The sequence below is a fragment of the Manduca sexta genome, chromosome 21 (assembly GCF_014839805.1).
Source record: "Manduca sexta isolate Smith_Timp_Sample1 chromosome 21, JHU_Msex_v1.0, whole genome shotgun sequence".
NCBI lineage: Eukaryota > Metazoa > Arthropoda > Insecta > Lepidoptera > Sphingidae > Manduca > Manduca sexta.
The window spans coordinates 2,969,391-2,994,903 of NC_051135.1; the positions used below are offsets into that span (position 1 = coordinate 2,969,391).

Here is a 25,513-nt window from a genome sequence, read left to right on the forward strand (position 1 = left end):
TCCCTTTAAAGTAATTGAAATAAACATAAACACGAATTTAAACATATTGTAATGAGCATTGTATTTGCTGTAAGCGTCTATGTTAGCCTATAAAGGTCCAAATAGAGTTGATAAATGTTGTACTATACTATGCTATGTTTAATGTACTAGTGTAGAGTGAACTTGATGAATCTCATTAGCCCATTCGTCGATCAGTGTCACAACTGTACGCAGCTATTGTAAGTTCTGTTTAAGTCCCAATCTAAGAATGTAAAATATAAAAATCAGCGTTCGTGACTAGTCATACTTACATAATGATAGTTCAAGCTTACTTATTCGATTAAGTTTACGTTATCTTTTGCATGTGGTAATTTTTCTCGATATCATATATATAATAATTGTTATATAATCATCAGTGCAATTTAAACCATTAAATAGGCGTACCAACTTAAATTTAATCTAAATTTGTAAATAAATCATTACTTAATAATCAATGACATGAGTGTTTTCTTTGTCGGTAGTTATTGCATGTCATACTCCTTTATATCTGACATACAAATACAATATAATATCATTGAACATTTGGATATACTCTTGAGATTATAACATCTGAATAAGCTATTAGAATAAAATCTCTTCGCAATAAACGTATCGTGCATAACAGTGATTTTGAGTAATTTTATGAACTACTTATATATAAATATTTAGCTCCATAGGTTGCGACTAACGAGAAACCACACACACAAATAAAGGAATAAGGTAAGATGGTGAAGTATAATTTATTATATAAATTATTGCACATTTCACTGGTTATAAGTACAAGACTTAATTTCTATCAGAATTATAGCGAAACGAAGGGGCAATAGCAGTTTGTCAATAAAATTATTATTAGACAACGTAAATAATTGTTATAATGTATAGAACTAACATAAATAATATGAATCAAACATGGCTAGATATGGCAAGTTTAATTCTCTTATAATAATATACTTAGTAAAATCATATAAACACAATGATTACCCCACTGCAATTATAAATTTTGTATCATTCAAAGTTTCGATTCAACACAAACATTCACAAAGACATTACACGGACAGAAATTGACATCAATTATCACAGTTTATTATCTTTTACTTCTATTCCTTAATAATCTAGAAACAGTACATTACAATGCAAATTGCGCTCTAATTGCAAAAATAGAGCATCTAATCCATACTGTTTTGAAGGTAACAAATCACAAACGTATGGTGTATTTTCGGTGGGCAATGTGAACACATACGTAGGTACGAGTATGTAGTAAGTTCAAAGAAGTCGCTAGTTCGTGTTACCGACTATACGTAAACATTTTTTTTCTAATAACCACTGGTTTAGAAACGACTTTATGTCTTATGCATATTCATCGAATACAATTTAATTACGTTAATTGTAGCCAATAAAAAAATGACAATTATAGAATTTAACTAAAACAATAAACTGCATTGAATTAAACACCTAAAAATAAAATCACCGATGTCGATAGTACCATGTTCTCCCCACTGCCCACCGAAATTATACAATTACAAAATTACACATTATTCATGAAAATCAATGAATTAAAGTATGCAACCTGCATTGTCTTTTAAATTTGCAACCTTTCAACTTTGCCACTATTGCCAGGTGATTCGATAACGACACTGGCGACGCTAATTGTTCTTACAGTACTTGTGTCATTATTTTCAGTTGCTTTAGGATTGTCAGATTCTTCTTCCTCGGATGATTTATTAGAATCATCCTCGTCGTCAGAATTCTTATCTTCTGCATTACTTTGTTTTCCTTTATTCTTTTTGAATTGTTCTTCCATCTCTTTGAATTTAAGAGTCAAATATCTGGAACATACATATTTTGTTATTAGCGCCAAAACACAAATGTAACCCATAGGCGAAGACTGAAAAATAAAAATGCGTCGAAAATGGTAACGTAAAATATAAATAAAGTCCAAATAAATCTATAATACGTAAGTGACAAAACTTTGCATATAAAATAGAGTTTTGTTCATACAGGTATCAACAAATGCCACCATGTTTCATATCCTTTTGGATTGCTAAAGTCACGATTTATCGTGATGATAAATGTAACTTAGAGCAATTTATATCACGAGGGTTTAAGCAATATCGTCTTGAATCATGTAAAAACAGTAATAAAATAACATCAAGACAAAGATGACATCACAAAATCATCAAGAATACAGCTATATTTTGGGTAGGTATTATGTATCAAATGGTTTGTTTAAACTGCAAATCTACCAAGGTTACTTACTTATCTACCAACGGTCCGCTATAATCTTCAGGGAATTTAGGAGAGTGCGGTAATATAAACTTGTATAGGCTTTCGTTAAGGACGTAGAGTTGTGTCGTGGAGGCGCACCGCACATTAAACCACCAGTCGCAAGTAAGACCTGCTTGTGAGAAGATAGTGCCGTTGGGGCACAGGAACGAAGCCTGACCACCGTTCAAGTCACAGTAGTGCCACACCTGTGAAACAAGAAATATAAGATACTACCTTAACATAAAAACTGTTTAGCGCCAATAACTCCGTTCTTCTTAGATTTTAGAAGTATGGAAACTCCATGGTTGTATTATGTACTAATTTCCTACCTCTATGGGAAAGCCTAGTGTTAAAGCCATTTTTTGCTTTGTTTAAAGTAAGCTACAGCTGAATTTATTAAAGGTAGTATTAGAGTTTTTACAGCTAATTTCGGTTACACACACTTCTGAAGTGGCTTACTTCTGGCCAGCTAGAGTCCCGTAGAGATTGATATAGTTATAACTACATAATATATATACTAGCTTTAATACCTGACATCTAGTTTCGGTATCTGCGAAAAATCCTTTATACCGTTGAGTTTTGCAATTAAACGCTGTTTGAGGGATAGTGGTTAAAATAGGATAATCGATTCCTGGACGCCCTGGAGTACCGCCTTCGTCATCTGACGTCACAGGCAGGGGAAACTGTTGACTGCTTCCACCGCTCACCGGAAAATCTAAAAATAGTTCAAATACATATTAACAACATATAACCTACTCAGATACTTATACCTTATGTATATATAACACTTATGGAAACAAATTAGCAGTGCCTTTTTTTATTTCTGAATATAACCAAACATTATTAAAACTTCAAGAACTTCTTTGTCTTCTTTGTTTAGTTTAAATCTTATTTTCTGTTTATTACTCCACATTATGAGGATTGCTACATATTTCCAAAAGAAAATAAAAAATTAGTGGCGCAATGTTGCTTGCGTCAATACATCATTAGGAGCAAAATAGTTTCTCGTTATGATGAAAGAAATACAAAATGCAGCTAATTTCCATAAAAATATTGTGACACGTGGTATCAATTTAAGTATTATATAACTAGTTAAAAAATCTTATGTGTGACATAACCATTCGTTTATATAAAACTTAACCATAGCTCTAATCAATTATTTTTTTTATGCCAACTAATTAAGGCTTGGGTTTCTTTATAACGCTGATATCACAGCAACGCAATACAGCGTCTATTGATGGAAGGCAACATGTAAAGATAGAAACAAGAGTGCAAGGTTATTAGACGACGTTTATCGGAACTGTTACAATAACCTTAAAAATCACCATGCCTCGGCAGCTATGATACGAAACTGAAATACTATAATAATCAAAGTTTATTTAAATCTGACATATTATTCCTAGAACATAAACATAAATACGATACGAAAGAACTCTTTACTGGAGAGGCGTCGTCATTCGTCCATTATAAATTATAAAACATGATTTCGTACGTAGACGCCATTGAATTTTATACTGTTTAATTTTTACACTTAGAGGCTCCGCCTTGGCACGTACGTATCAGAAATAAAAATTCTCAGATAATACAATACAATAATAAAATTGAAGTTGTTTCATTTTTTATTACACTTTCCCCAGCTTAATTTTTGAAGTAGTAATTTATTATTATTGGAATGGCCAATCTATAATAAGTTTGACCTATTGCATCTACTTTCTACCTCTTCGAAATGGTTACCCATAGTTTGTGTTAGGTGAATAGGTATTGGTGTCTAGTTTTTCGAGAAGGCGGCAGACGCGTATATCTTTAACACTGATAATGAACAAAATAATCAATCAGAACTACCCATGGTCACTGCCGGTCTTTTACTTGGTTATTATTTACATATTAATTAATATGAAATAGTTTTACCGTCTAAATGTTGCGATGGAATTTTTACAGGAGCGAGGAAAGGTTCATCTCGTATAGTTTCATAATCTTCATCGTGAGAAGTCGAATCCGAAGTTCCTCGAAGTGGTGGATCAGTGACAGGGACAAAAACATTTTGAGCCACGAAGGGCTTTGGTGTGCTTTGAACTAGTGATTCTACGTCATTATGTTGTGGTGTTGCCTTCATAGCGTTCAGGACTTGCAGCAGTGTTCTTATTGAAGCACCAACGTTTTCATGTGTTATTGGTTTTGGTATAGATTTATTTAGTTGTAACGATTTGATTAACTCTGCTATATTTATTCCATTAGTGGCCTTATTCTCTTCTGGCTTGTATGTTGGTTGTTCGACGACGTAATCGTAGTAATGTGGATTGTAATCGGGAGCGGGAGCTTCTGATATTGGTTCAATATGGGCATAAAGTTTTTGATTTTGAATACTAGGTTGAGTTTTCGGTGACACTGGTCTATATACAGTGGCTTGCGTGGTATATTCCGGAGGAGCTACTATAGGCTTGAAGCCGCTTTCAATTAATGGCTGTATGAGCAACGGGGGAGGCCGCTGCTTCTCATAATAATTTTCTGACACGATGGTAGGGTGCTTCCTAATTCCAGATTGATAGTGACTGTTATCATAAAAGATTTGTGGTCGAGTAGGCCTTGGATTAACATGAACTTGCTCTTTCGGCACTAAGATGGAGACTACATACGGCTTTTTTACATCACTCACATCTTGCACTTTTTCACTTTGAGAGATCACTTTAGCTGGTGGTGTTTGTTCATAAGGTACTAACTTGAATTTAGGCGCTAAGTCTTTTTCTGGTGCATAATAACGTATATTTGGTAATACTCCACCCTTATACAAATTAATGTATGGTTTCCTGGTTGTAGTCGCAATAGAAATGACTTGAGGTTTAGATATTAGCTTCGAAGGGAACCGCGAAGGATCATAATTGTGATTTACTAAAACATATTCAGGCTGCAAAGGATTGTAATTAGGTGTGACTTTGTTAGGATTATGATATGCAACACGTACACCGTCTTTATAAAATACTTGTGTAGGGTTAGCTGATGCTATATTAAATTGTGTCAACCGGTTTCCTTGATACCTCGGAATCGTTCTTTGCGGAGTATATATAATTTTCTTTGGGTGTCGGTGATTATGTTGATCCATGTCCTTTGCTTCAACGATTTCTGCCTTTTCTACTTCAACAGCTTTTGAAGCATCTGTTGGTGTCGTAAGATCGTTAGCATAATAAAACGTCATATAAGGGATCAGTCTTCTGTACCGCTCATTTATTGAAAGGTTTGTTGTGTTAGAGGTAATTTGCCGGCTCTTCTCGTAATTGGATGGTGTCGAAAGCATTTCTTCTTTAGGTGTAGTGGAAACAACACTACCTTGTGAATCCACCATCATTCCACCAAGCATTTTTATTTCAGGGCTATTACCATTAGAAGAGACTGTTATAGATGCAGTGATTGCTGGAAATACTGAAAACAAAAAATAAATGATCAATAATTTATTCCTTATAATTACCTAATTCAATATTAGTGACCAGTTATTAGCAGTAGCTAGTACCGAAACTATTAGTTTTAATATAGGGCACTGTTTTAGGTATTAAAATAATCTTGGTCAATAAAACGATAATGACTGCCAGTAACGCAGTCATTAATTAATAATATTATAGTCGTATTGCATACGCAATACGACAATTCTGAGGTCCCGGATTCGAATCTCTGGTTGAGCATGGCACAAGTGATGTTGGGCTTTTCTCCTCAGTGTGAACCTGGAATCCGAAATTTGTGTTCGACATAGCGCTAGGCTCGCCCCTATCATATCATAGTACGGAACACAAGGCGAAAAGTTAGTGCCCTATACACTCTATAACTCTGCCTACCCCTCCGAAGATATAAGCTTGATGTGTAATATATTAATGACTAAAAAGATACAGTCGATTAAAGTGTCACAATATAACGACATTGTGGAATAAACACCAATTTGGATGTTACAGGTATCCAAGATATATTGCGCTCAATAATATCATTAAATTCGTCGCTCATTCGCTTTACTTAAACGCACATTATGTAATACATTCAAATTTAACGTAATAAGATATATTATTTGTTGTATATAAATAATAAAATATGTACTTATACCTACAAGATTTTTTCTACGTCCAAATACAGTATTTACAATACAGTGTCTTAGAATGGTTATTTAGATACAATGAAGGTCAATTTGAATTGTTCCTATTCCCATTAGTTATTGTACTAGCATCACGAATAAGTAATGATAATAAACGATTGAAGGTTTACAGTAACAAAATGAGTCCGGTTAACCAGGGAGAAAAAACGCGCCAATAACATTAATGGCATTTTGAAAAATGTTTTATTGTATCTTTTAAGTTATACTTTTAATGCTCCTAGGGTCTGTCTAGAGCATATCTTTAGACGGCTTACATTATTAACAGTGTTTAACTGTTTGTAGTCATATTGTATTTATAAATTACCAAATGGTACAATTGTCGATGTAGAATGCATCATGTTTTCTCCCTAAAAGCTCTTGATCTAATCATCACCTAGACCAGTTATTCATAGGCACAACTAAGTGTGGTCAATAATCAATGATAATTTGGCCTGTTTGTATACGTTATTATACAACAGCACTTATGGTCTGACCTCATATGCTCAAATCATTTTATAGCTAAAGGAAAAAATACCTAAATCCCACAATAAAATATTCACGATTAAGTGTGAACGGAAATCAACTGTTTATACCTAACAATTACTTCAATTAACCGATTATAAATTACCATAAGGCCGCGCTCTATCATTTCTTAACTGAAGGCAATTGTATTTCCTATGAGTAAACTTTGTTAAAGATTGATTAAATATTAAGGTATCTTTGATTCTGTTGACTTGGTAAAATGATACAACAGACTTGATGGTAAATAAAAAAAACTTTGATCGAAAAACTACTAAAATCAACTAGCAATGATTCTACCTGTAAGGTTTTTCTTTTTTATTATTAGTTCTACAATAAATTATGTTCAAATTTAATATTAACTATGTATACAATAAAATTTTATTGAAATAATAATTATTGTTAGCGTATGTCATGCTCATGATCGCAGAATCACTAGAAGACACCAGAATCCATTTTTTCCAATCAGCACGGCCACGAAGGTATGCATGCAAAATATTCTTACATCCCAATAGGTCAATGAGAATCACCAGATTCTTTACAAAACCTTCCATCGATAGATATACGAACGCGGGAGCACACATGGATATAACTAAAATGTATGGGATCCCAGTATTAATACGGAACTCTTAAAAGCGAATGTAAGCATTTCCAACGTGTGCGTTCAATTATTTTGTGTTACAATGATGAAGACGCAGATATTGCTAAATATTTCATTAGGACCGTGACGGATTGTTGTTAAAGCTAAATCTAAACAAATGGTAACCGTTTTAGAAAGGCTGGAACGTACGTGTGTCGAATACTAAAACCTTGGAGAAGTGACTGGCTCTCAAGATCCGCATCCTGGCCGAGTGTAATTAATATTACATATTATATACTAATCTTAAATTTCACACCTTAAACATTTGAGACACAGTATAGCGCTTGGATTAAACTTGTTAAAATTTGTGTGAATAGGTAATATTATTATCCACAAGTCATCGAAGGATTAAGAGGTTTTACCGTCGGAAGTAATAATAAACAAGTTTTTTTCATATCGACAATAAAACAACACTTTCTTCGAGGTTTCGAATTAATCGTTGTTATTTTTACAGCTCAAATTGGAATAATTAGAAAGCTGGCCGGTACCTTAATTGTATAGGAAACGGAAGGGAGATTTCTTCAGAGCCTGAGGCGCGTCCAGTAGTGATAATCTTAGAGTTGTAAGTCCCTATAATATTTTTCTACCTAAAAAATATATTGCCCTCCCTGAAACAGCGAACTCTAACAAAATACCGTATTATATTTTATATAAAACGAATAAAACACCCGCTTTAGATGGATAAACCTTGGCCAAAAAATATGCAACATTAAATAGATACGACTTTTAAAGTCACTGTCAACTTTTATTAACTCTAACTTACTATATCTATGTACTATGTATATTGTATAGCAGAAAGAGCCAATGAGTCACCCTGAACAGGATATTATTTCGTAGTTTAAACAATCAATCCGCTGACAAAGGCTCGGAACTTGATACGGATCAGACTGATTGCTAATATTAAAAATGATTGACAGTACAAATTCACTCGTCTAAGTTTCCACGCTTTGGCCTTCCTTTCACAATTTAATATTTCAATATAAGTAGATACAGAGACATTTACACTTTGGTCGTTTTCACCCTAGTGCTCTGGTGGAACCGCTGTACATCAATAAACGTAACTTTGCGACGATTGCTACGTCAATGTATATTAGAATAGGCCTATTTAAGAATCTAGTTCAGACTGTTTTCAAGTGAAAACTGTTAGGACGAATACAAAATCAATATTCTATTTTACCTGTATCCTACAAAACTAAAATTACGAAACGTTAGTATATCGAATTATATAAAAGATTGAACGACATGTTTATAAACATAAATGTGTGTCATCTTGCATTTAGTTAACCTCGTCATTTGTAACCTTACTGCAGGAGATAGATATGGCTAATTTCCTTAATAAAAAATGGAAGGAATAAAAAGCGTAAAACGTAGGTATGTATATTTTTTTAAACGTGTCGTTTTAATTATTTCTCTAATACCATTCATGAACTAATGATACGATAATTAGTTGGGTCGAACAAATTTATATCATGTAGGTAAAGAAATAAGTCTTAGAACAAGTAGCTATATTATAGGCTAGTAAACACATTTCGATAGTCAACATTTTACGCCGCATTTAGCAATTTCAAATTAATTTGCACATCAAGTCGGCGCCATTACGTATTGTCTATTATCATATCATTTTCTATGCTATCAAATATCAATTAGGTTACCTTACTATTACTTATAATAGTATTCGCCATCTCATACAAATATATGTTACAATATATACCTAATATTCAATATAATATTACTATATTATGTTACAAAAGATTCAATATCTTAGCAACACATCAATAAAAAATCAGCTACTATAATTTTATATACTTCTTCCTTATTCATAGACGTTTTTTATCTAATAACGGATCATTGCTGTGTTAAAAGTCTGTTTCTCAGCTCTGTTTATCTGACAGCTTGCTGTTTGTTCAGCTTTGTTTATGTGACAGCTAACTTGATTCAAGTTGTATCCCAATATTAGCCAATCACAACGGCCCTATGTCTACGCACTGCAAAGGCTGCCATGCCGTCAACACTAAGAGACAGACTTGTTATTACAGCAAAGGTAGAGCTTAGATAAATAACGTCTATGAATAAGGGGGTTAGTTTTATAACACGTTAAATGCTCGTAGTCAGTGCAAAAATTAAGATTATTGCTCCGGTCGTATGTAGTGCTCTGTAGTTAGGTAACAATGTTATTATAGTAGCATTACACAAAGAAGGCATAGACCCAATATAGGGAATATTATAAAAAAATTACGACCAGAATAGTCAGTTCCGTATATCATAGAACCACTTAACGAAATATGTATCGAGATGCATCTTATGTAAGGTTAAATTGGTGTCGTGCTTTCACCTTGGCAATGCGCGATCGCGTACCACAATATATTTATAATTCAAACCAATAAAGCACTACAAGCACACTATTTAATTACCTATAGTGTAATAGACTACAAAATTATAGCTTATTCAGAAAATAGCATTTGAAAGGTATTTACGATCATTCGATGAGTACATTTTACTCTTTATATCATGTTTTTATAAACATATTAACACTCTACCGATGTTCCGAATAGGACTCCACGATAAGCCATACCTACGAAGCGTATTACCTATATTTTTTTCTAGGTCAAGACTACTTGCCAATCTGGGGCTAAGCCAACAAAGTAAATGTAATTTTTGTTTCGTGAATGGCGGAATTGCGTATAATATATGCTGGCAGTCAAGGTTACTCTAATTAGTGGTAGGAGGAATGATCATTATTAACGAGTTTGGTAACACAGCCAGGAAGTCGCCATAAAACTACGAATGGTCCAGCTTTCTTAAGTTTTTCAGCCTGGGTCTCAGCATCCCAGTAAGTTATTCTTTCTTCACTTATTATTTATTCTTCATTTAAAAAAATATTTGGACCGACCCCACATTGATAATATGAGATAAAGGTAGATCTCTATTTGCCCTAAATAAGAAGAAGAGGACTACGGCGCTGGCTGGCTGGCACGTGGCTCGCGTTGTGGTTTCGCTTTAACACTCAGATCATTATCATTTAGACATTACATTTCACGTATGACCATTTCACTAGGAAGTGAAATCGAATGTTTTGAAAACGTAAGTTACATATCCATTAACGAATTAGTAAAACGATTAATAACGTGTTAATTTAATAAATGGCTCTTTACACATTGCTATGCACGGAAATATTTTCAACCCGGAAACTAGATAATATTTAAAGTATTCATATATTTGACGGGCCGTAAACTTTCGCACGGAAAATTTCACCACTTACATAACAAATGACTTGTTATTAATACCACACATAATTTTTGGTAATGCGTATTGGTTTGAGCGCATCTACTTATTTAGCTATATCGTATTCTGCATACATAATTAGCCTCTAAACTGTACGTCATAGCGAGAGTCTTTGGAAAGTATATACTTTATAGTCGAAAAACCTAAATAATTATTTTTGCTATTGTTACAAAACATGCATAAACCGTAGCATCATATAAAGAGCTCCCTAACCATTACGAGGTGGAAATAAAAGTCTACGACACGCAATTTGCGACAAAACTCATTGTTCTCATGTCATATTCTTTAGCATAATATAAATCTGAAGTGCGAGAAAGTGTTATTGAAGTGAAAGCGAAACTCGACCACAAACTAGAGGCATGTCGCCAAAAGTTATTACATAAATCGCTTCTTATTTACCGATTAGGTGAGTTTGGTGTGAGTTGTGACCGCAAGAATAGTTCACGAGCGCCTATGACCGCACGAAACAGTTAAGTCAAGGCGAACGTTAACGGCGATCTTGTAATTTTAACTAGATCGTTTTAAACTCTAGTAGAGCCAAGGAACGGCACAGTCAATTTTTCTGTGGTACAAATGAGCAGGCTCGATTTGGGCAGTACCAACTAACAAATAGCCAATACAAATTAATGTTTTAGGGACAAATATTTCTTAAATTATGACCGAACGGTAGTCTTTTCGAAAATATTTTCGTACCGCTTATACTTTTATGATAAAAACCAAAAAACGATAAAACTCCATTTATCACTAAGCAAGTTAATGTACTATACCAATACAAGCAATAACAAGCAATTCTTATAACGAGTAACAACTCTGTGGAGTGTTAAACTTAAATCCTGCAAATCGAACTAGGATGCGCAGCAATTCATTAGTTATGAGAGTCAGAGATAGAGCTGGTGCTGCTCTAACTATTAAAGATCTTTAATTATTTTCTATCGTGTTAAATGCGGTAAGTACCTAAATAATTATTAAAAATATCTCAATATTTGCTATTTAATATTATGGAAAAAAAAGAATATACTTTGTACAAGTTTGTTTAAGTTGTAGAAATTTAGTTATTTTAGGAACAGCACTCAAGGTAGGATACCTTTTTGTCAGTGTTTCGTTTCTTTGCATGCCAAGTAAACCTTAGTTCGGTGAACTGAATACGACTCGAATACAATACTCGTTTCTTTATTCATGTCTATTTGTATTCGGAAAATAAAAAACAGTCTAGTAATAGAGTCAAGTTAAAAAGAGCTTTATTTCTTATGCGACTGACTGACTGTGTATTAATTGTAATAATATTATTTTAGTTCAAAGTAAACCTTTTAGAATTTAGATATTATCTATTTAATTTCGCAACAAATTTTTTTTAGAATTTTTATTCTCTCTAAGCTCTAAGTATATTTTATGAAATAATATCATTTTTGCCGCTATTTCTAATATCAATATCACCGTGTCTCTATCTTAAAACAGATTCCCAAACACAATACAATTCGAATCACTACCACAAAACCAATCTGTACTCCGCGAATTTTTAAATCATATCACCTCCACCGTGTAAGTTCTTAGGAAGTAGGTCAAGTTCACAATGTGTATGCTATTCTCGTTATGGTAAAATCACATCAGACAAAATACATGCTGTTTTAATTGGTGTCTTCTTTGATTTATGAAGTTTATCATAGCGTTTCCAATGTTAATAATTGGTAGATATGAAAGAAATAATTGGATATTTCTTCACCCCGCTTCTGTTCTTGCTATTGTTCGGTATTTACACAACGTCTGCAAAGTAGCCCACGCATCCTATAATTACGAATATGGTAATTAATTGTACTCTCGTGCAAGTGTAAGGATACAGTTTATAATTTATTATTATACAAATCAGACGAGAATGTTGAAAACAAAATATTGTTAATCTAAGTGATTTTCATTGGGTTTTGTTTCTAAAATAATGTGGGGTACATGTATCTATTCGTTTTTTTTTTTTTAATTTTAAATAGTCCCTAAGACTGAAAACCTCTAAAATTAAATTTATTTTTTGTCCTTAAGTATGTTATGAGTACTAACCTAGTAATATTTTAACCCAAACGTCGCGTCGGGGGTTAAAAAGTATTTCCATTCCTCTGGTTCAGGATTCGGTTCCCCGGACGCGATGAAGTTTAGGTCAAAATATTTCTAGGTACTTATCATATACTTATAGGACAAAGATACACATTTTGTTTTGACTTCTTAGAGGTTTTGAAATGAAATTTGGCGCATATCTACGTTTGGAATTAAAGTATAATTACTTATTAGGATAGGAACACAATCACCGAAGAAGTTTAAGGTATGTTTAGTTTACGTAGTAGTAGTAAAGAGCAACAACTTTTCAAAATAAATTAGTTAGAATTATGAAATCTCTATATATACTCATAGTTATAGTACTGTTAATTACTCGCATTAAGTAAATATCTAAACTAAACGATATCGGAATCCAATACACGAAATATTTAATCATTTTGTTTTCGTAACAGAGCCGTTCACCGGCCCTATGGTTTATATATATTCATGGCATGATTCAGAACAGATACCGGGCCGAGAGAGTGGTTGACTGTCACCAGGCCTCTTGGGAGCCTCTGATGCAATTATCCAAAGGCAATAAACTCGGCCACCGGCACTCACAGCTGTGCGCTTTAATGTCATTTATATCTGTATAACGTTATATTATAGTAGACATATATACGTCAATGGTACACAATAATAATGTAGCCTAAAAATAATTTATATGCTTCCTTTGTAGTCGCATCGCACAACAAGGTTTGCAAGAACAATTAACTAGCAAAGAAAGTCGATAAATTTGCAAAACAATAACACCAATATGCAACTGATTAATTATATGGCGTTAATGATTGCACACGAAGTTAACTGTAAAGTGAACTCATTTATCATCAGATACTAAATATGGTAACTATAGAATGTTGTTCATTACGTGCAAACTGTTTTGTTGAGAGCATTTTGTAATCATTTCTCGTTCCTATTACTAAACTATTCATAGGGCAGCTTACCTCTATAATAAACGTGAAACTGGTTTTCTTGTTTTTGCCAAATAAGATTTTTTAACGTGCAGAAACTTAGGAAATCCTGTATTACGTAAAAACTCCGCCCCGTCACAGGATGTGCCATAAAGTAGGAAGTGACGTCGGAGTTTCGCCATTTAAGGTACCTATGTACCTACCTAAATATGTACCTTTTTTAAAGAGGTGTAATAAACAATAATTTTTTTTATATCGATTTCATTTTATTTGCTAATTAATTTGAATGTGTTGTCCCTACTGAAGGCGAAACAATATTATAACCACCACAATCATTATATTACCTGCCTTGCCATAGACACTTTTAGGTTGATATGGTATTACTTTTGTGTATAAAAGTAATGACGTCCGGTTTAATTAACCACCTATGTAATTTATTTAAAGTATCGATAGAGCATTATAAATTTCATATTGGGATTTATTAATTACAATTTAATTTAAAAGCTAAGACAAACCTATAATATCGCGCACGAAATGTCACAAATAAAAACATGATACAAATTTTTCGTTTCCAAAGTATAAACACATTGGCACTCTGTTTTAATCGTAATGAAACATGTAAATTGTAGGTTGTATTACGTTATAGAAATGGTAAACAATCAATTACTAATATGTACAAAAAACCTTAACGCTTCTATTTTACTTGACACTTGACCGTAAATAAAAAGCGAACGTATTAACAAGCCGCCGGACGTTATATGTAAATAGAATGCATTCTACAGCAGTTTGTAAAGACTAATTAACTGGGTTAATGCAATAATTTGATGCGTGTCTCCGCGCCGCATTCGCATCGCGACTTCATATAGTTCAAGGTGATGTTTGTTTACGTAATAGCAGATTTACAGTAACTTTATTATTTTTCTATTTTATTAAGCTAACGCAACGAGCCGTGTAAATTATTTCAAAACTTCGTATGAACAAAAACATTCCTGCCACTACTGTAGCAGGAATGTTTTCAACACTACTTCTGTGTACTGCAAAATTCAATACGTGAACTTAATTATGTTTAAAGGATTGGATGGAAATTCGTGTTTTGAGGCTGTAAAGGTGAACTTGTGCGTACGTAATATCCATGAAATATAAACGTAGACAAAAAATCAACCCACTTGCAACATTCAACTTGTGACTTTTAAGGTCACATTTTCTGAAATAAAATTCTTACATCGCAAATTCCCTTAAATTATTTTGACGAAATTTTTATTTACCTTTTTTTGCTGGTAAGTTTACTTATTAATTATAACTAGCCTTGTTACAAGAAGACTGTCGCTCTAGAAGCGGTTGGCTCTCGATTGGCTTGATTAACTCGATTGATGTGATAATCGCTTCCGCGGTAAATTTTAACGATCAGTTCTGTGGACTGCGCTAATGCTGGTGAAGCCAGATTATAATACAAAGGCATGCTGTAGACCGGCCACTTTCACTGTTTTACGGCAGCAGCATGCGTGACCTTCCTCACCTATGCAATGAACACTTTGACGTCACAAGTCAAACGCTCATAAAATAAACATTTTCGACGCACATTTTCTTTATACGCATTTGCTGTTACGTACTTTACTGTTGTTTAACAACTTGGTCGCACATAAGTATGTATCTAATGAGCCAATGTTCTTAAATTTTTTAGTTCTTAAATTCATAATAGAACTAGGTAATTGACTTTATAATCGAGTTAATATAAAATTGATCTCTTTAATAAAATGTTATACGTGCTCAAACCAAATTAATGAAAGCTACGCATGATATAATTGTTATCAAAAATATGAGTTATTATTGTGTTGAATTGGAAACTTTTCATATAATAAACTGTTATATTTTGCATGCGGTCTTCACTTCCGTGTTTCGCCTGTTTTTGTGCAACGCATACCTAATGTTAAAATGATCCGACAACAGCCGGTTTGTTACGTGTGCATCCAATTTTTACGGCGCGACGGTACAATCACTATGGAAAACGCAATCAGAACACTATTCGATATAAAAACGTATGGTTAATGTATAAATGATTATAAAATTGCACTGTGAATTTATAATTAGAACGATAAATTAAATTTGTACACTCTATCATTACTTAAAATGTTTACTTTGTTACTATTTAAAATTTTATTATAAAATCTTAAATCAATTTAAGGAAAGTAGGTTAGTTAGTTTGTGATAATTCGCTGGCTGATGACTAATCGGTAAAATTTCTTTATTTGTAAATGCCACGGACATTTGCAGTAGATACTTCTACAACCCACTTCGATCTAAAACGTGATAGGTGACAGTTGATATCGCGACAGACGATCACAGTCGTATTTGTTTATAACTATGCGTATAACTAGATGTAGCAAATGTATCATTACGCTTTATATTTTTAAAATGTGAGTTTAATAGTTATTTTATTCTATTGATTAGGTTTTCCAGCAGATTTAACACTACGATTACAATAATTTAAAGATTTTAACTTATAGCTATAATGGAAACACAAGGTAGGAAAACTCAACATGTTATTACATACATAGATACAACATAACAAATTTAGACCGAATAATAATACTGTAAGCTCCTGCTGTAATAATGAACACTTAACGTAAAAGAATATTCAAAATATGAACTTTTTCCGCTTGAAATTGATCTGCATTACGGTAATGGCAAGGGCTGCATAAAAAATATAATTTATCTGGGTCCTTGTGCAACAGACCTCGTTTTATCGAACTAGATGCATTGTATAATTTAGAATATTAACTAGATATCTATCGCAATCACCCCTTTGAGCACCAATATATTCAGCAAACGTTTATGAACCAGAAATTCAGGCTTATTTAAGTAATGTTAAAGCATAGATCTACATTCATTTATAAGATCATATACAAGTCTATTCGATATAGTACTGGCCTCTAGGCAGCCATTTGAACCGATAATTTTAGGAAACAAGGTGAACTAGCAGTCGCTATGAAATTACCAACCCGCAGGATAACAAAGTCAAAATAATTAAGATTTTCATAAAATCTGTGTTGGAGAACGGCACAGAAAACGTGTGACAAGTAAATTAAATTCAAGCACAGAAAATCAGCTTGGATATATTTTGGCGCATGCAAATCACGCTATATGAATCCATTCTCCGATACTTAACCCTATTTTACCAAAGTCGTGTAGTCCTTTATACTCAATAACGTGCTACGTATCTCTACAGACTACAAAATCTTTTGGTTCCAGCACTAAACTGAATATCTTTATGCCTTTTGACCCTGAAGCCATCCTAATTGAATCAAACAAGCTCATTGCGGCTAGGGATTGCAATCCGGTCCGGCGGATTCAGTAATCCGGCGGATCCGGTACGTTTTCGTTGCCTACCGGATCCAACAATATCACCGGATCCGGTGGCCGGTACCGATATATTAAGAAAAACGTAATTTCTCTTATCAAAACCGTGCGAAAGTACTAAAAAACTTAAGAAAAAATACTTAAGAAAGTAATGAGCGCTTATGAAACTGAAGGAGATAGAGGGAAATACTTGTCTCTAACATATGACTTTTTGACTTTAGTGAAACCAACCAGTGTTGAAGCTGAAAGGGCTTTTTCAGCCGCTGGTTATATTTGCAGTTCCTTGAGAAGTAGGCTAAAGGATGATACTATTAATACAATTTGTTTTCTAAGAGCGTATTTCCAACAAGAAAAGTGATCTGTGCTGTAATGAATGCATGGGTATAGTATCCATAAGGTGTTGAATTTGAAATTTTTATTTGGATTATAGAAGAATGTGATGTTGATTTAATTTAGTTTTTATGAACGGGTTTAACTTAATTTAAACCATAAATAATTCACTGTTGTTTCTAATCTTTGAGACTGATTATTATATAATAATTGACTGATAATAATTATAAATAAACTAGCTTTTGCCCGCGGCTCCGCCCGCGTTATAAAGTTTTTCAGGCTAAAGTTTTCCGTTATAAAAGTAGTAGTTTCCCGGGAGCCTATGTTCTTCCCAGGGTCTCAAACTGTCACCATACCAAATTTCATCTTAATACGTCGGGAAGTTTTTGAGTTTAACACGTTCAGGCAGACAGATGCAGTGGAGGACTTTGTTTTATAATATATTTTTAGAACTTTTAAGAGGAACAATCCCGTCATACATCATTGTTGCATAACTTTAACCGTTTACGCAGCGCACGCAACGGAAGTTCTCAAAACTAATAATTTTTCCTCGATTTGCAACATGTTTCATTACTGTTCCGCTCCTATTGGTCATAGCGTGATGATATATAGCCTATAGCACTCCAGGAACAAAGGGCTATCCAACACAAAAAGATCTTTTCAGTTCAAACCGATAGTTCCTGAGATTAGCCATTACTGCTTCGCTCCTATTGGTCATAGCGTGATGATATATAGCCTATAGCGCTCCACAAATAAAGGGCTATCTAACACAAAAACGAATTTTTCAGTTGAAACCGGTAGTTCCTGAGATTAGACGTTACTGCTCCGCTCCTTTTGGTCATAGCGTGATGATATATAACTTTGAGCACTCCACAAACAAAGGACTATTCAATACAAAAAGAATTTTTCAGTTTGAATCGGTAGTTTCTGAGATTAGCCATTACTGCTCCGCTCCTATTGGGTATATATAGCGTGATGATATATAGCCTATAGCACTCCACGAACAAAGGGCTATCCAACACAAAAAGAATTTTTCAGTTCGAACCGGTAGTTCCTGAGATAAGACATTACTGCTCCGCTCCTATTGGGTATAGCGTGATGATATATAGCCTATAGCACTCCACGAACAAAGAGCTATCCAACGCAAAAAGAATTTTTCAGTTTGGACCGGTAGTTCCTGAGATTAGCGCGTTCAAACAAACAAACAAACAAACTCTTCAGCTTTATATAATAGTATAGATAAGAGTTAATTTTCGCACAAAATCGTTTCTATTTTTTCCCGTAGATTATTCCTTATATTATGCCATGAAGTTAGAAATATGCGCTATGTTGCACACACAAAATACCAATCCAGATCCGGCCGGATCCGGCGGAATTCTCGTCGTTCTGGCTGAATCCGGCCGGATTTAAGTTTGTACCGGATTGCAATCCCTAATTGCGGCAGTATGTAATGATGTCGCAATACGACAGTTGTTCAGATATTTTTATCTTCCTCGAGCACGAGTATCATGTTAGCAGGGGCTATATCTTGCCTCTAGATTAACGTTATACGTTCTTACGTTTGCTATAATGGTTAGCTGTAATGTGTATGTGTAAAATCTTTGATTAATAATAATATATTAGGACCTAATGATGTATGTTTTTATTTTAATGATTAGCGTTACCTTATAGTTAGATTATTAAAAAATGGTACCTACCTAATCTACAAGATTAAACAATAAACGTATTAACACCTTGGCTGCGGCAAGTAAAATCGTAAACCTTCATCTGGTACGGCGGCGGATCGAAATGCGCCCCCAACGATATATCCGCCAGTGTGTGGCAGGTCTTTCTTGACCCACCAACACTAGGGTAGATTAAAATGCTACAACTTTGTGAAAACATGACGTAAACAATTTTTTTTATACTGTTAGAATGACCTTGAACCCAACTTCCTTAGGTTCGATTCGCTTTGGGATCTGCCAAACTGGAAATAAGAAATAAACAAGGGAAAGCGGCAGGCCGATATCGACCTGAACCGCACTAGAAAGTATTTTTAGTAGTGAAGGGACAGACCAAAATAAGGGTATATCGAAAATAAAACAGAATTATCGTAGAAGGAATGAAAAAAGTTTATTATTTACTTATGCTTGTCTTTAAAACATGTCACGCAAAGGTTTTGGTTGCATTTTCTGCATTTTTTTTTTATTTTTTTAAGTTTTTTTTTTTACTTTGGTACTATAATAAATAATAAATAGGTTCTCAAATGGATTTAAAAAGTTGATAGAACTCTTTGAATTATAAATTTTTATTTTTCTTTCATTGTTTGCCATGGTTGAATTTATCGAACGAACGCTACGTTAGATCAGCTAAATAGCTCAACACTAACTGACGAGACGCGCGCTCTGTGCGGCATCGGGTCGCCGGAGGCCTGTTGGGACGGGCCGGCCGAAATAGGCCTACTGCCGCACTGAGCGGATGTATTTACCATTCGGTGCGTGGTAGGCCGAAAAGGGCCTACGTAATGTTTTGAAAGGGGAATCGTTCCGCACTAGTGAGAGAGACATAGTTTTCTTCGTCCGCACCAGCTGAAGTACCGCGGCAGGCCGATATAGGCCTGTTCCGCAATGAACGTGTTAAATACCTACATTCTTGGAACTATTATTCTTAAACACAAACAAGGAAACAGGACTCAAAGTATAAAAAACCGCATTAGAAAGCAACTAATTGAAAAAGGAAGGCCTAATGATTCGTACCCGTATATGCTTAAGAAATAAAAAATGCACCGTCCGTTTGTAGAGAGCTGTTTGTCCACATATTACATGCATAGATAATTATTCTGATGACGTAGAATTGCGTTACCGTTGCATTATCATTACGTCACAGCACGTGCATCGCTGGGCTAACGAAGGTACTTTTAAATTAAACCTTCCAGTACCAGTTTATGGCTAAGACTGTATTAAACAACGTAATTATCATTGCCGATGAAAGACTACGGACTTTCTAAGCAGCTTTTAATGTGCTTATTGGAAGGACACATAAGCAAATACAATTATGGTGGACGGATACCCGTAATTCTACTTTAACAGGGCTTGTCATTCAAAGTTCTAAATAATGATTTGTTATGTTTACGCAAATGCTACACATGGAAATAAAACTAGTTTTCGGATTGACTATGACGGTGAGTCAGTCCGCCCCGCGACCATGAAGGCTGCAAAGTCTTTGAAACGTCAGGAGAAAATTAAAATATAAAAAACCAGGATAAATACCGAAAATAAGTTTTATTTCGAGTTCTAAATGGTTTACAATCATTTATAATTTAGCTGAGGGACCTGGCTTTACAAGGGTAACCTTTCCAGATAATTTTAAAGCCAAATCAATTATTAAAGTTCACCAATGTACGCGGACGGATACTATACGAAGGAGGAATGTGTCAATAATCAATTTAGCTGCCTTAAACTGAGGAAGCTTGCAATAGCAATACGATATAGGACCTTGGTCCTATATCGTATAGTATAGTCGTGGGGCATGTGGCAAGCCACATGCCCCACGACTCTACAGTAACATCAGATTTATTGGCAATGGTTTAAACTGGAGCTGCTATTCAACTTACAGGAATCTGTCAAGGCGCGCCACCGTATCGCACCCGTTCACAAGCATTTCAATGCGTAAACTTGCAAAGAAAACGCCTATGATGTAAACATTTAAATGAAACTATTAATCACTAAGTCTTAACGTGGTTGTTATGGCTTGAGACAATATTCTTAGAAAATGACATTATTTAGTCATCATCATTATAAACTCGCGACAGTGGCAGAAAGTTAATTGCGGAAATAGCAGCACGTGACTTAAAGAAAGCCATTAGGGATTAAAACAAATGCAGAGTATTTCCTTACTCATTAGAAAATATTCTTCGATAATCAGGTAATATTGCGACGATTAACAATAAGTCCTTCCTTGTATGCGTACATAAATAAGTACTTCAGTATACGTGTGTACTATAATGTGCAACTTGCCATTATTGCGAGCACTGCATTGCTCATATGCACAAAAACGGAACTATTTAAATAGCAATCAAAGCTTAGGAAAGATTGGATGGGAAAGATATCGATTTTAGTATTGCGTTATAATCGAATAATTAAATACAACCATACACGATTACATTGCAGTAGAAGTTAAAAAATATGACTACATACGGCAGCTAACAACTTAGAATATCTCATGGTGGATATTTTTATACGCTATTGTAAGTTCACGTACGAAAAAACATCCAGGCGGTAGTGTGCTCAAGTTGTTTACCGGCTATTATATTACGTAAATAACAAAAAAGACAAAAATTGCACTAAAGGACATGTCAAAATACCATCTGTTAAATGTTAAACATTATTGCGCAAACATCGGTTTTAAGTTGCGACGCTTGTGCCTCTACCTACCCCTTAAGGGTTTAAGGCCTGAACTTTTGTATGTGGAGAAGTATGTTAACAAGTTTCAAATCTGTCTGTACTTATCTCCCATCACCGTGGTGCCTTCGCTGAGTTTTTTCGCTTACTTGAGAAAACCAAAAGGCGTGATATTTTGATATATTTAGTTATATTTTGATATTGCGAAATTATCACTCTTTTTGATTTCTGATTGGCCATCTCTGTCTCTATATCACAAATATTATAATTTAGGCTTACCAGCTTCCTATTACACAAAGTTGTTTTTAGGAATTCTGCAAGGAAATGATTTGTCGCATAATTGTCTAATTCTTTTTTTGCATCCATGATTGAACTGGTATTTTTTAAAACAAAAGGCAAGCGGCATATTCGAGACGACGACCGCATTGCAGCAAAATAGAACTATGGCGATTTGTAAATTCTATAACAATATTACTGACTTTACGAAACGCAATAATAAACTTACCATTTCACGTTGATTTAGTGTGAGATAGTACCTAGTCCATAGCTTGTTTAATCTGGCCTAATAATGTAGAACACTAAACTGGCTGCATTGAAATTTTAAAGCTTACTAAATATATTGGTTTTCTACACAATTTCGTCATAGCTAATTGATTATTCCCAATAAGATGTTAAAAGCAATATATAATTTCCAAAATAGACATTAAGGTTATCGGGGTCGTCGTGTTTATTATATAAAGATGCAAAAATGCAAATATATCGTTAAAATTATTCTACCATGATATACAAAAAATATATGATTTTTGCAAATATCAAAATTTTATTACACAATAAAAAACCAATTCCTTTTACACGTATGACTCAACCTTGTCATAGTTATACTGAGAACACAATCTAAACTAAAAGTGTGGTAACTTTGTATAACAAATAGTTTTTATTTATTTTCTACGCTATCACGCACATTATTTCTAGAAGATATATACAACAATGTACATTAATGTTCCAAACTTTAGGGTTCTTTATTTGTACATAATTTGGCGTTTGTGCGTTTATTTTTATTTGCAATTTACATGCCTAGGTATTACATTTACACTGGCACATCACTAACGAAATCTGTACTCTAGCATTAAACACAATTTTTTTAATGTGGCCGTGTGTTCGAGTGAAATTCTAACTATCTTAGAGGGCTGGACTAGAGTCTGGAGCAAGTTATATGTATAGTAGAGCAAGTTATATGTATAGGCATGTATAGCATTTGTAGTGCATTTTGAGTCTTTTTAATTAAATTAGGTTGAAATGTTACGACGTCAGTAAGTAGAATCAAATAATACCTAAAATTAGCCCCAGTGACATTATTATTTTCTGAAGATAATTTTACACTTACGTGAGGTAAATATTTTTAACTAGTCTACAGTTATAATGAGTTTTATATTTAAAAATCACGTAATCACTCTGTGTCACTAACTTATTTTGGAAGAAAAAATAAAAGTAATGATGTAAGTATCTAGATAATAATATTATGTCATGGTTTGCATTCCATTTCTTCTGAACACGCAGCGTCAAGGACGCGACTTATTTTTTATCATATAACTTCCTGATGGCGCAATACTTCATAACTTACTCCAGTTTCAAAATAAAAATTGGGCAACGTGATATTTTTTATTCTTATTATTAAGTACTGGTCATTCAGAAAAATGTCATATTATCTTAAGCTTCATATTGAATCTCACAACAGAAATCAGGATAAATAATAACTGTAGAGACTTGCCCACGCACACACCCATTACTACAACTCCTGTAAACCAAAATCGGAGTGGCACGCATTTTATGACACCGAGCGATGAAGCTCGGCGAGCCTGAGGGAACATTAATCTGTCTTTATCCCGCAACGGAATTAATCAAATAAAAAGGTAGAGAAGAGAAGAAGTTGAAAATATTAATTGACCAACTAATACCTGTAAACAATGAATAACCATTGACACCGTGACTCTGGGTTAGTATAAATTTATGTTAATAGTAAATCGCAGTATTCTGTTAATCGGCAAACCATAATTTTAAGTCACCAGATAAATGACATAAGAAAAGTAAATGTTTTAAAATGTTTGATGAAAAATACAATTCGAGTTGAATCTATTTGAGGAAATAACTCTTACCGCAGCAATAATGATTACCTACTCAATAGCAAACGTAAGCCACGTTCTTATTACATTGCGGTGGTTTTTTCGCACAAAGGCATTGGCATTGAGCACAATCTTAATTCCATTTCGAGATATTTACTTGTGAGGTCACGTTGGAAACGAATAAAAAGTCATGATCCTCAAGCAATTGAATGTAATTAACTTCAGTGACAATTTTTATAAAGCTAATTCGCGATACCGAGTATTAATTATTTCTTTTAAATATTAATTAAGGGGCTAAGAGATATTTAAGGTTAATTCTTTTATTATTTTTTTCAAATAACTACTCACATATTAATTTATTATTCATGCTTAGCAACTAGTTAACATTAAAATTAATTACATCTTTTCTGATTAGTACATTTACTCGTAATTCTTTAAATTTTACCGTAGTGAGTCATGTTATGATTGTTTTAAACTGTAGAAATTATAGAAAAGTTTTGAAAGCTTCACATAGTAATAATAAATGTCTGGGTGCAATTTTATTATAATTAACCGTCTAATCAAAAGCGTTAATTTCCATAATAAACAATAGAGGATGCATTTCGTAATTTTATTAAACGGTTAGACTGTACTAAAAACCAAGTAGGCATTCTTTATTTTCTTACACTTATATCTACTCATTCCCACGAAATGAATAATTTGATAAGCGAAACTTTTTCTTACGTCCATTGTACCAAATAATATTAATAAAAATTAATCAATAAGACCATATTCTAGAAAATATGAACTTACCACACAATACAAGTGCGAATATCTTCATTTTGTATTCCATATTAATTTATTAATTATCGATCCATTCATACAGTGCTCAACGATACGCAACACTCCTATTTCCCGCGCAATGTAGCACCGAAACCGCGCGTGCGTGTTGCGCGCCTCGCGAATGAAATGACAGCGCACTGTACGGATTTGCTGCATAGGTAACAGACCACTTGTGGCGGATCATAAGCCTTCTACAATGAGTTTCGAACGCAGCGTGAATGAAAAACGCACATTATCACTTATGACCACGAGTTCCCACGATTGGCATACTTAGCGTGGCATGTAAACAAGCGACCCTTGATTAAAAATATTCATTGTTTATCTGTGAATGTTAGACACGCAAAATTTTAACTATGTTAATAAATGTCCGTTATGATAATTATTCATTGTCCAGGGAAACAATCTTCAGTTCAGCTTATTATTAATCAAAATCAAATAGGTATTAAGGACAATGGCCTCCAAAATACCGATCTTTCCGTTTCGGATTTTAAATTTTCTAATTAATTTACCAATTATCTACTTACTTCGTTTAGTTCAATCAAGCAATTTATTAACTTGCTTAACCGTTATCTATTTTTAATCTCTGCAAATTAAAATTAGTAGTAAAACATTTCATTAGGTTTAATTAACCAATGTGGTCACCTCTGGTTTCTCGTATTCTTAAAAAGGTTTGGAATACTGGA

At 33.8% G+C, this 25,513-nt stretch overlaps 1 protein-coding gene across 2 annotated transcripts; it reads right to left on the reverse strand.

Annotated features, from left to right (window-relative positions):
* Positions 1 to 335: 335 nt before the first annotated feature.
* Positions 336 to 25,010, reverse strand: LOC115445295. Of its 2 annotated transcripts, XM_030171527.2 has the most exons (6): positions 22,394 to 22,417; positions 22,168 to 22,202; positions 4,192 to 5,697; positions 2,814 to 2,998; positions 2,275 to 2,489; positions 336 to 1,844 (listed from the first exon to the last, which is right to left on the reverse strand). In XM_030171527.2, the coding sequence occupies exons 3-6, from the start codon at positions 5,633 to 5,635 to the stop codon at positions 1,598 to 1,600; spliced, it is 2,091 nt and encodes a 696-aa protein (XP_030027387.2). In that variant the 5' UTR covers positions 5,636 to 5,697; positions 22,168 to 22,202; positions 22,394 to 22,417; the 3' UTR covers positions 336 to 1,597. The 2 variants fall into 2 exon arrangements, with proteins under 2 accessions (XP_030027387.2, XP_030027380.2); XM_030171520.2 differs by lacking the exons at positions 22,168 to 22,202; positions 22,394 to 22,417 and adding an exon at positions 24,801 to 25,010.
* Between the last annotated feature and the right edge of the window lie 503 nt (positions 25,011 to 25,513).

Excerpts from the sequence above, each read along its gene's own strand:
- LOC115445295 (XM_030171520.2), bottom strand. The coding sequence starts at position 24,840 with ATGGAATACAAAATGAAGATATTCGCACTTGTATTGTGTG. Across the intron at positions 2,490-2,813 it reads ATACCGAAACTAGATGTCAG|GTGTGGCACTACTGTGACTT; the intron begins GTATTAAAGCTA and ends CTTGTTTCACAG. Across the intron at positions 1,845-2,274 it reads AGCGGACCGTTGGTAGATAA|ATATTTGACTCTTAAATTCA; the intron begins GTAAGTAACCTT and ends TGTATGTTCCAG.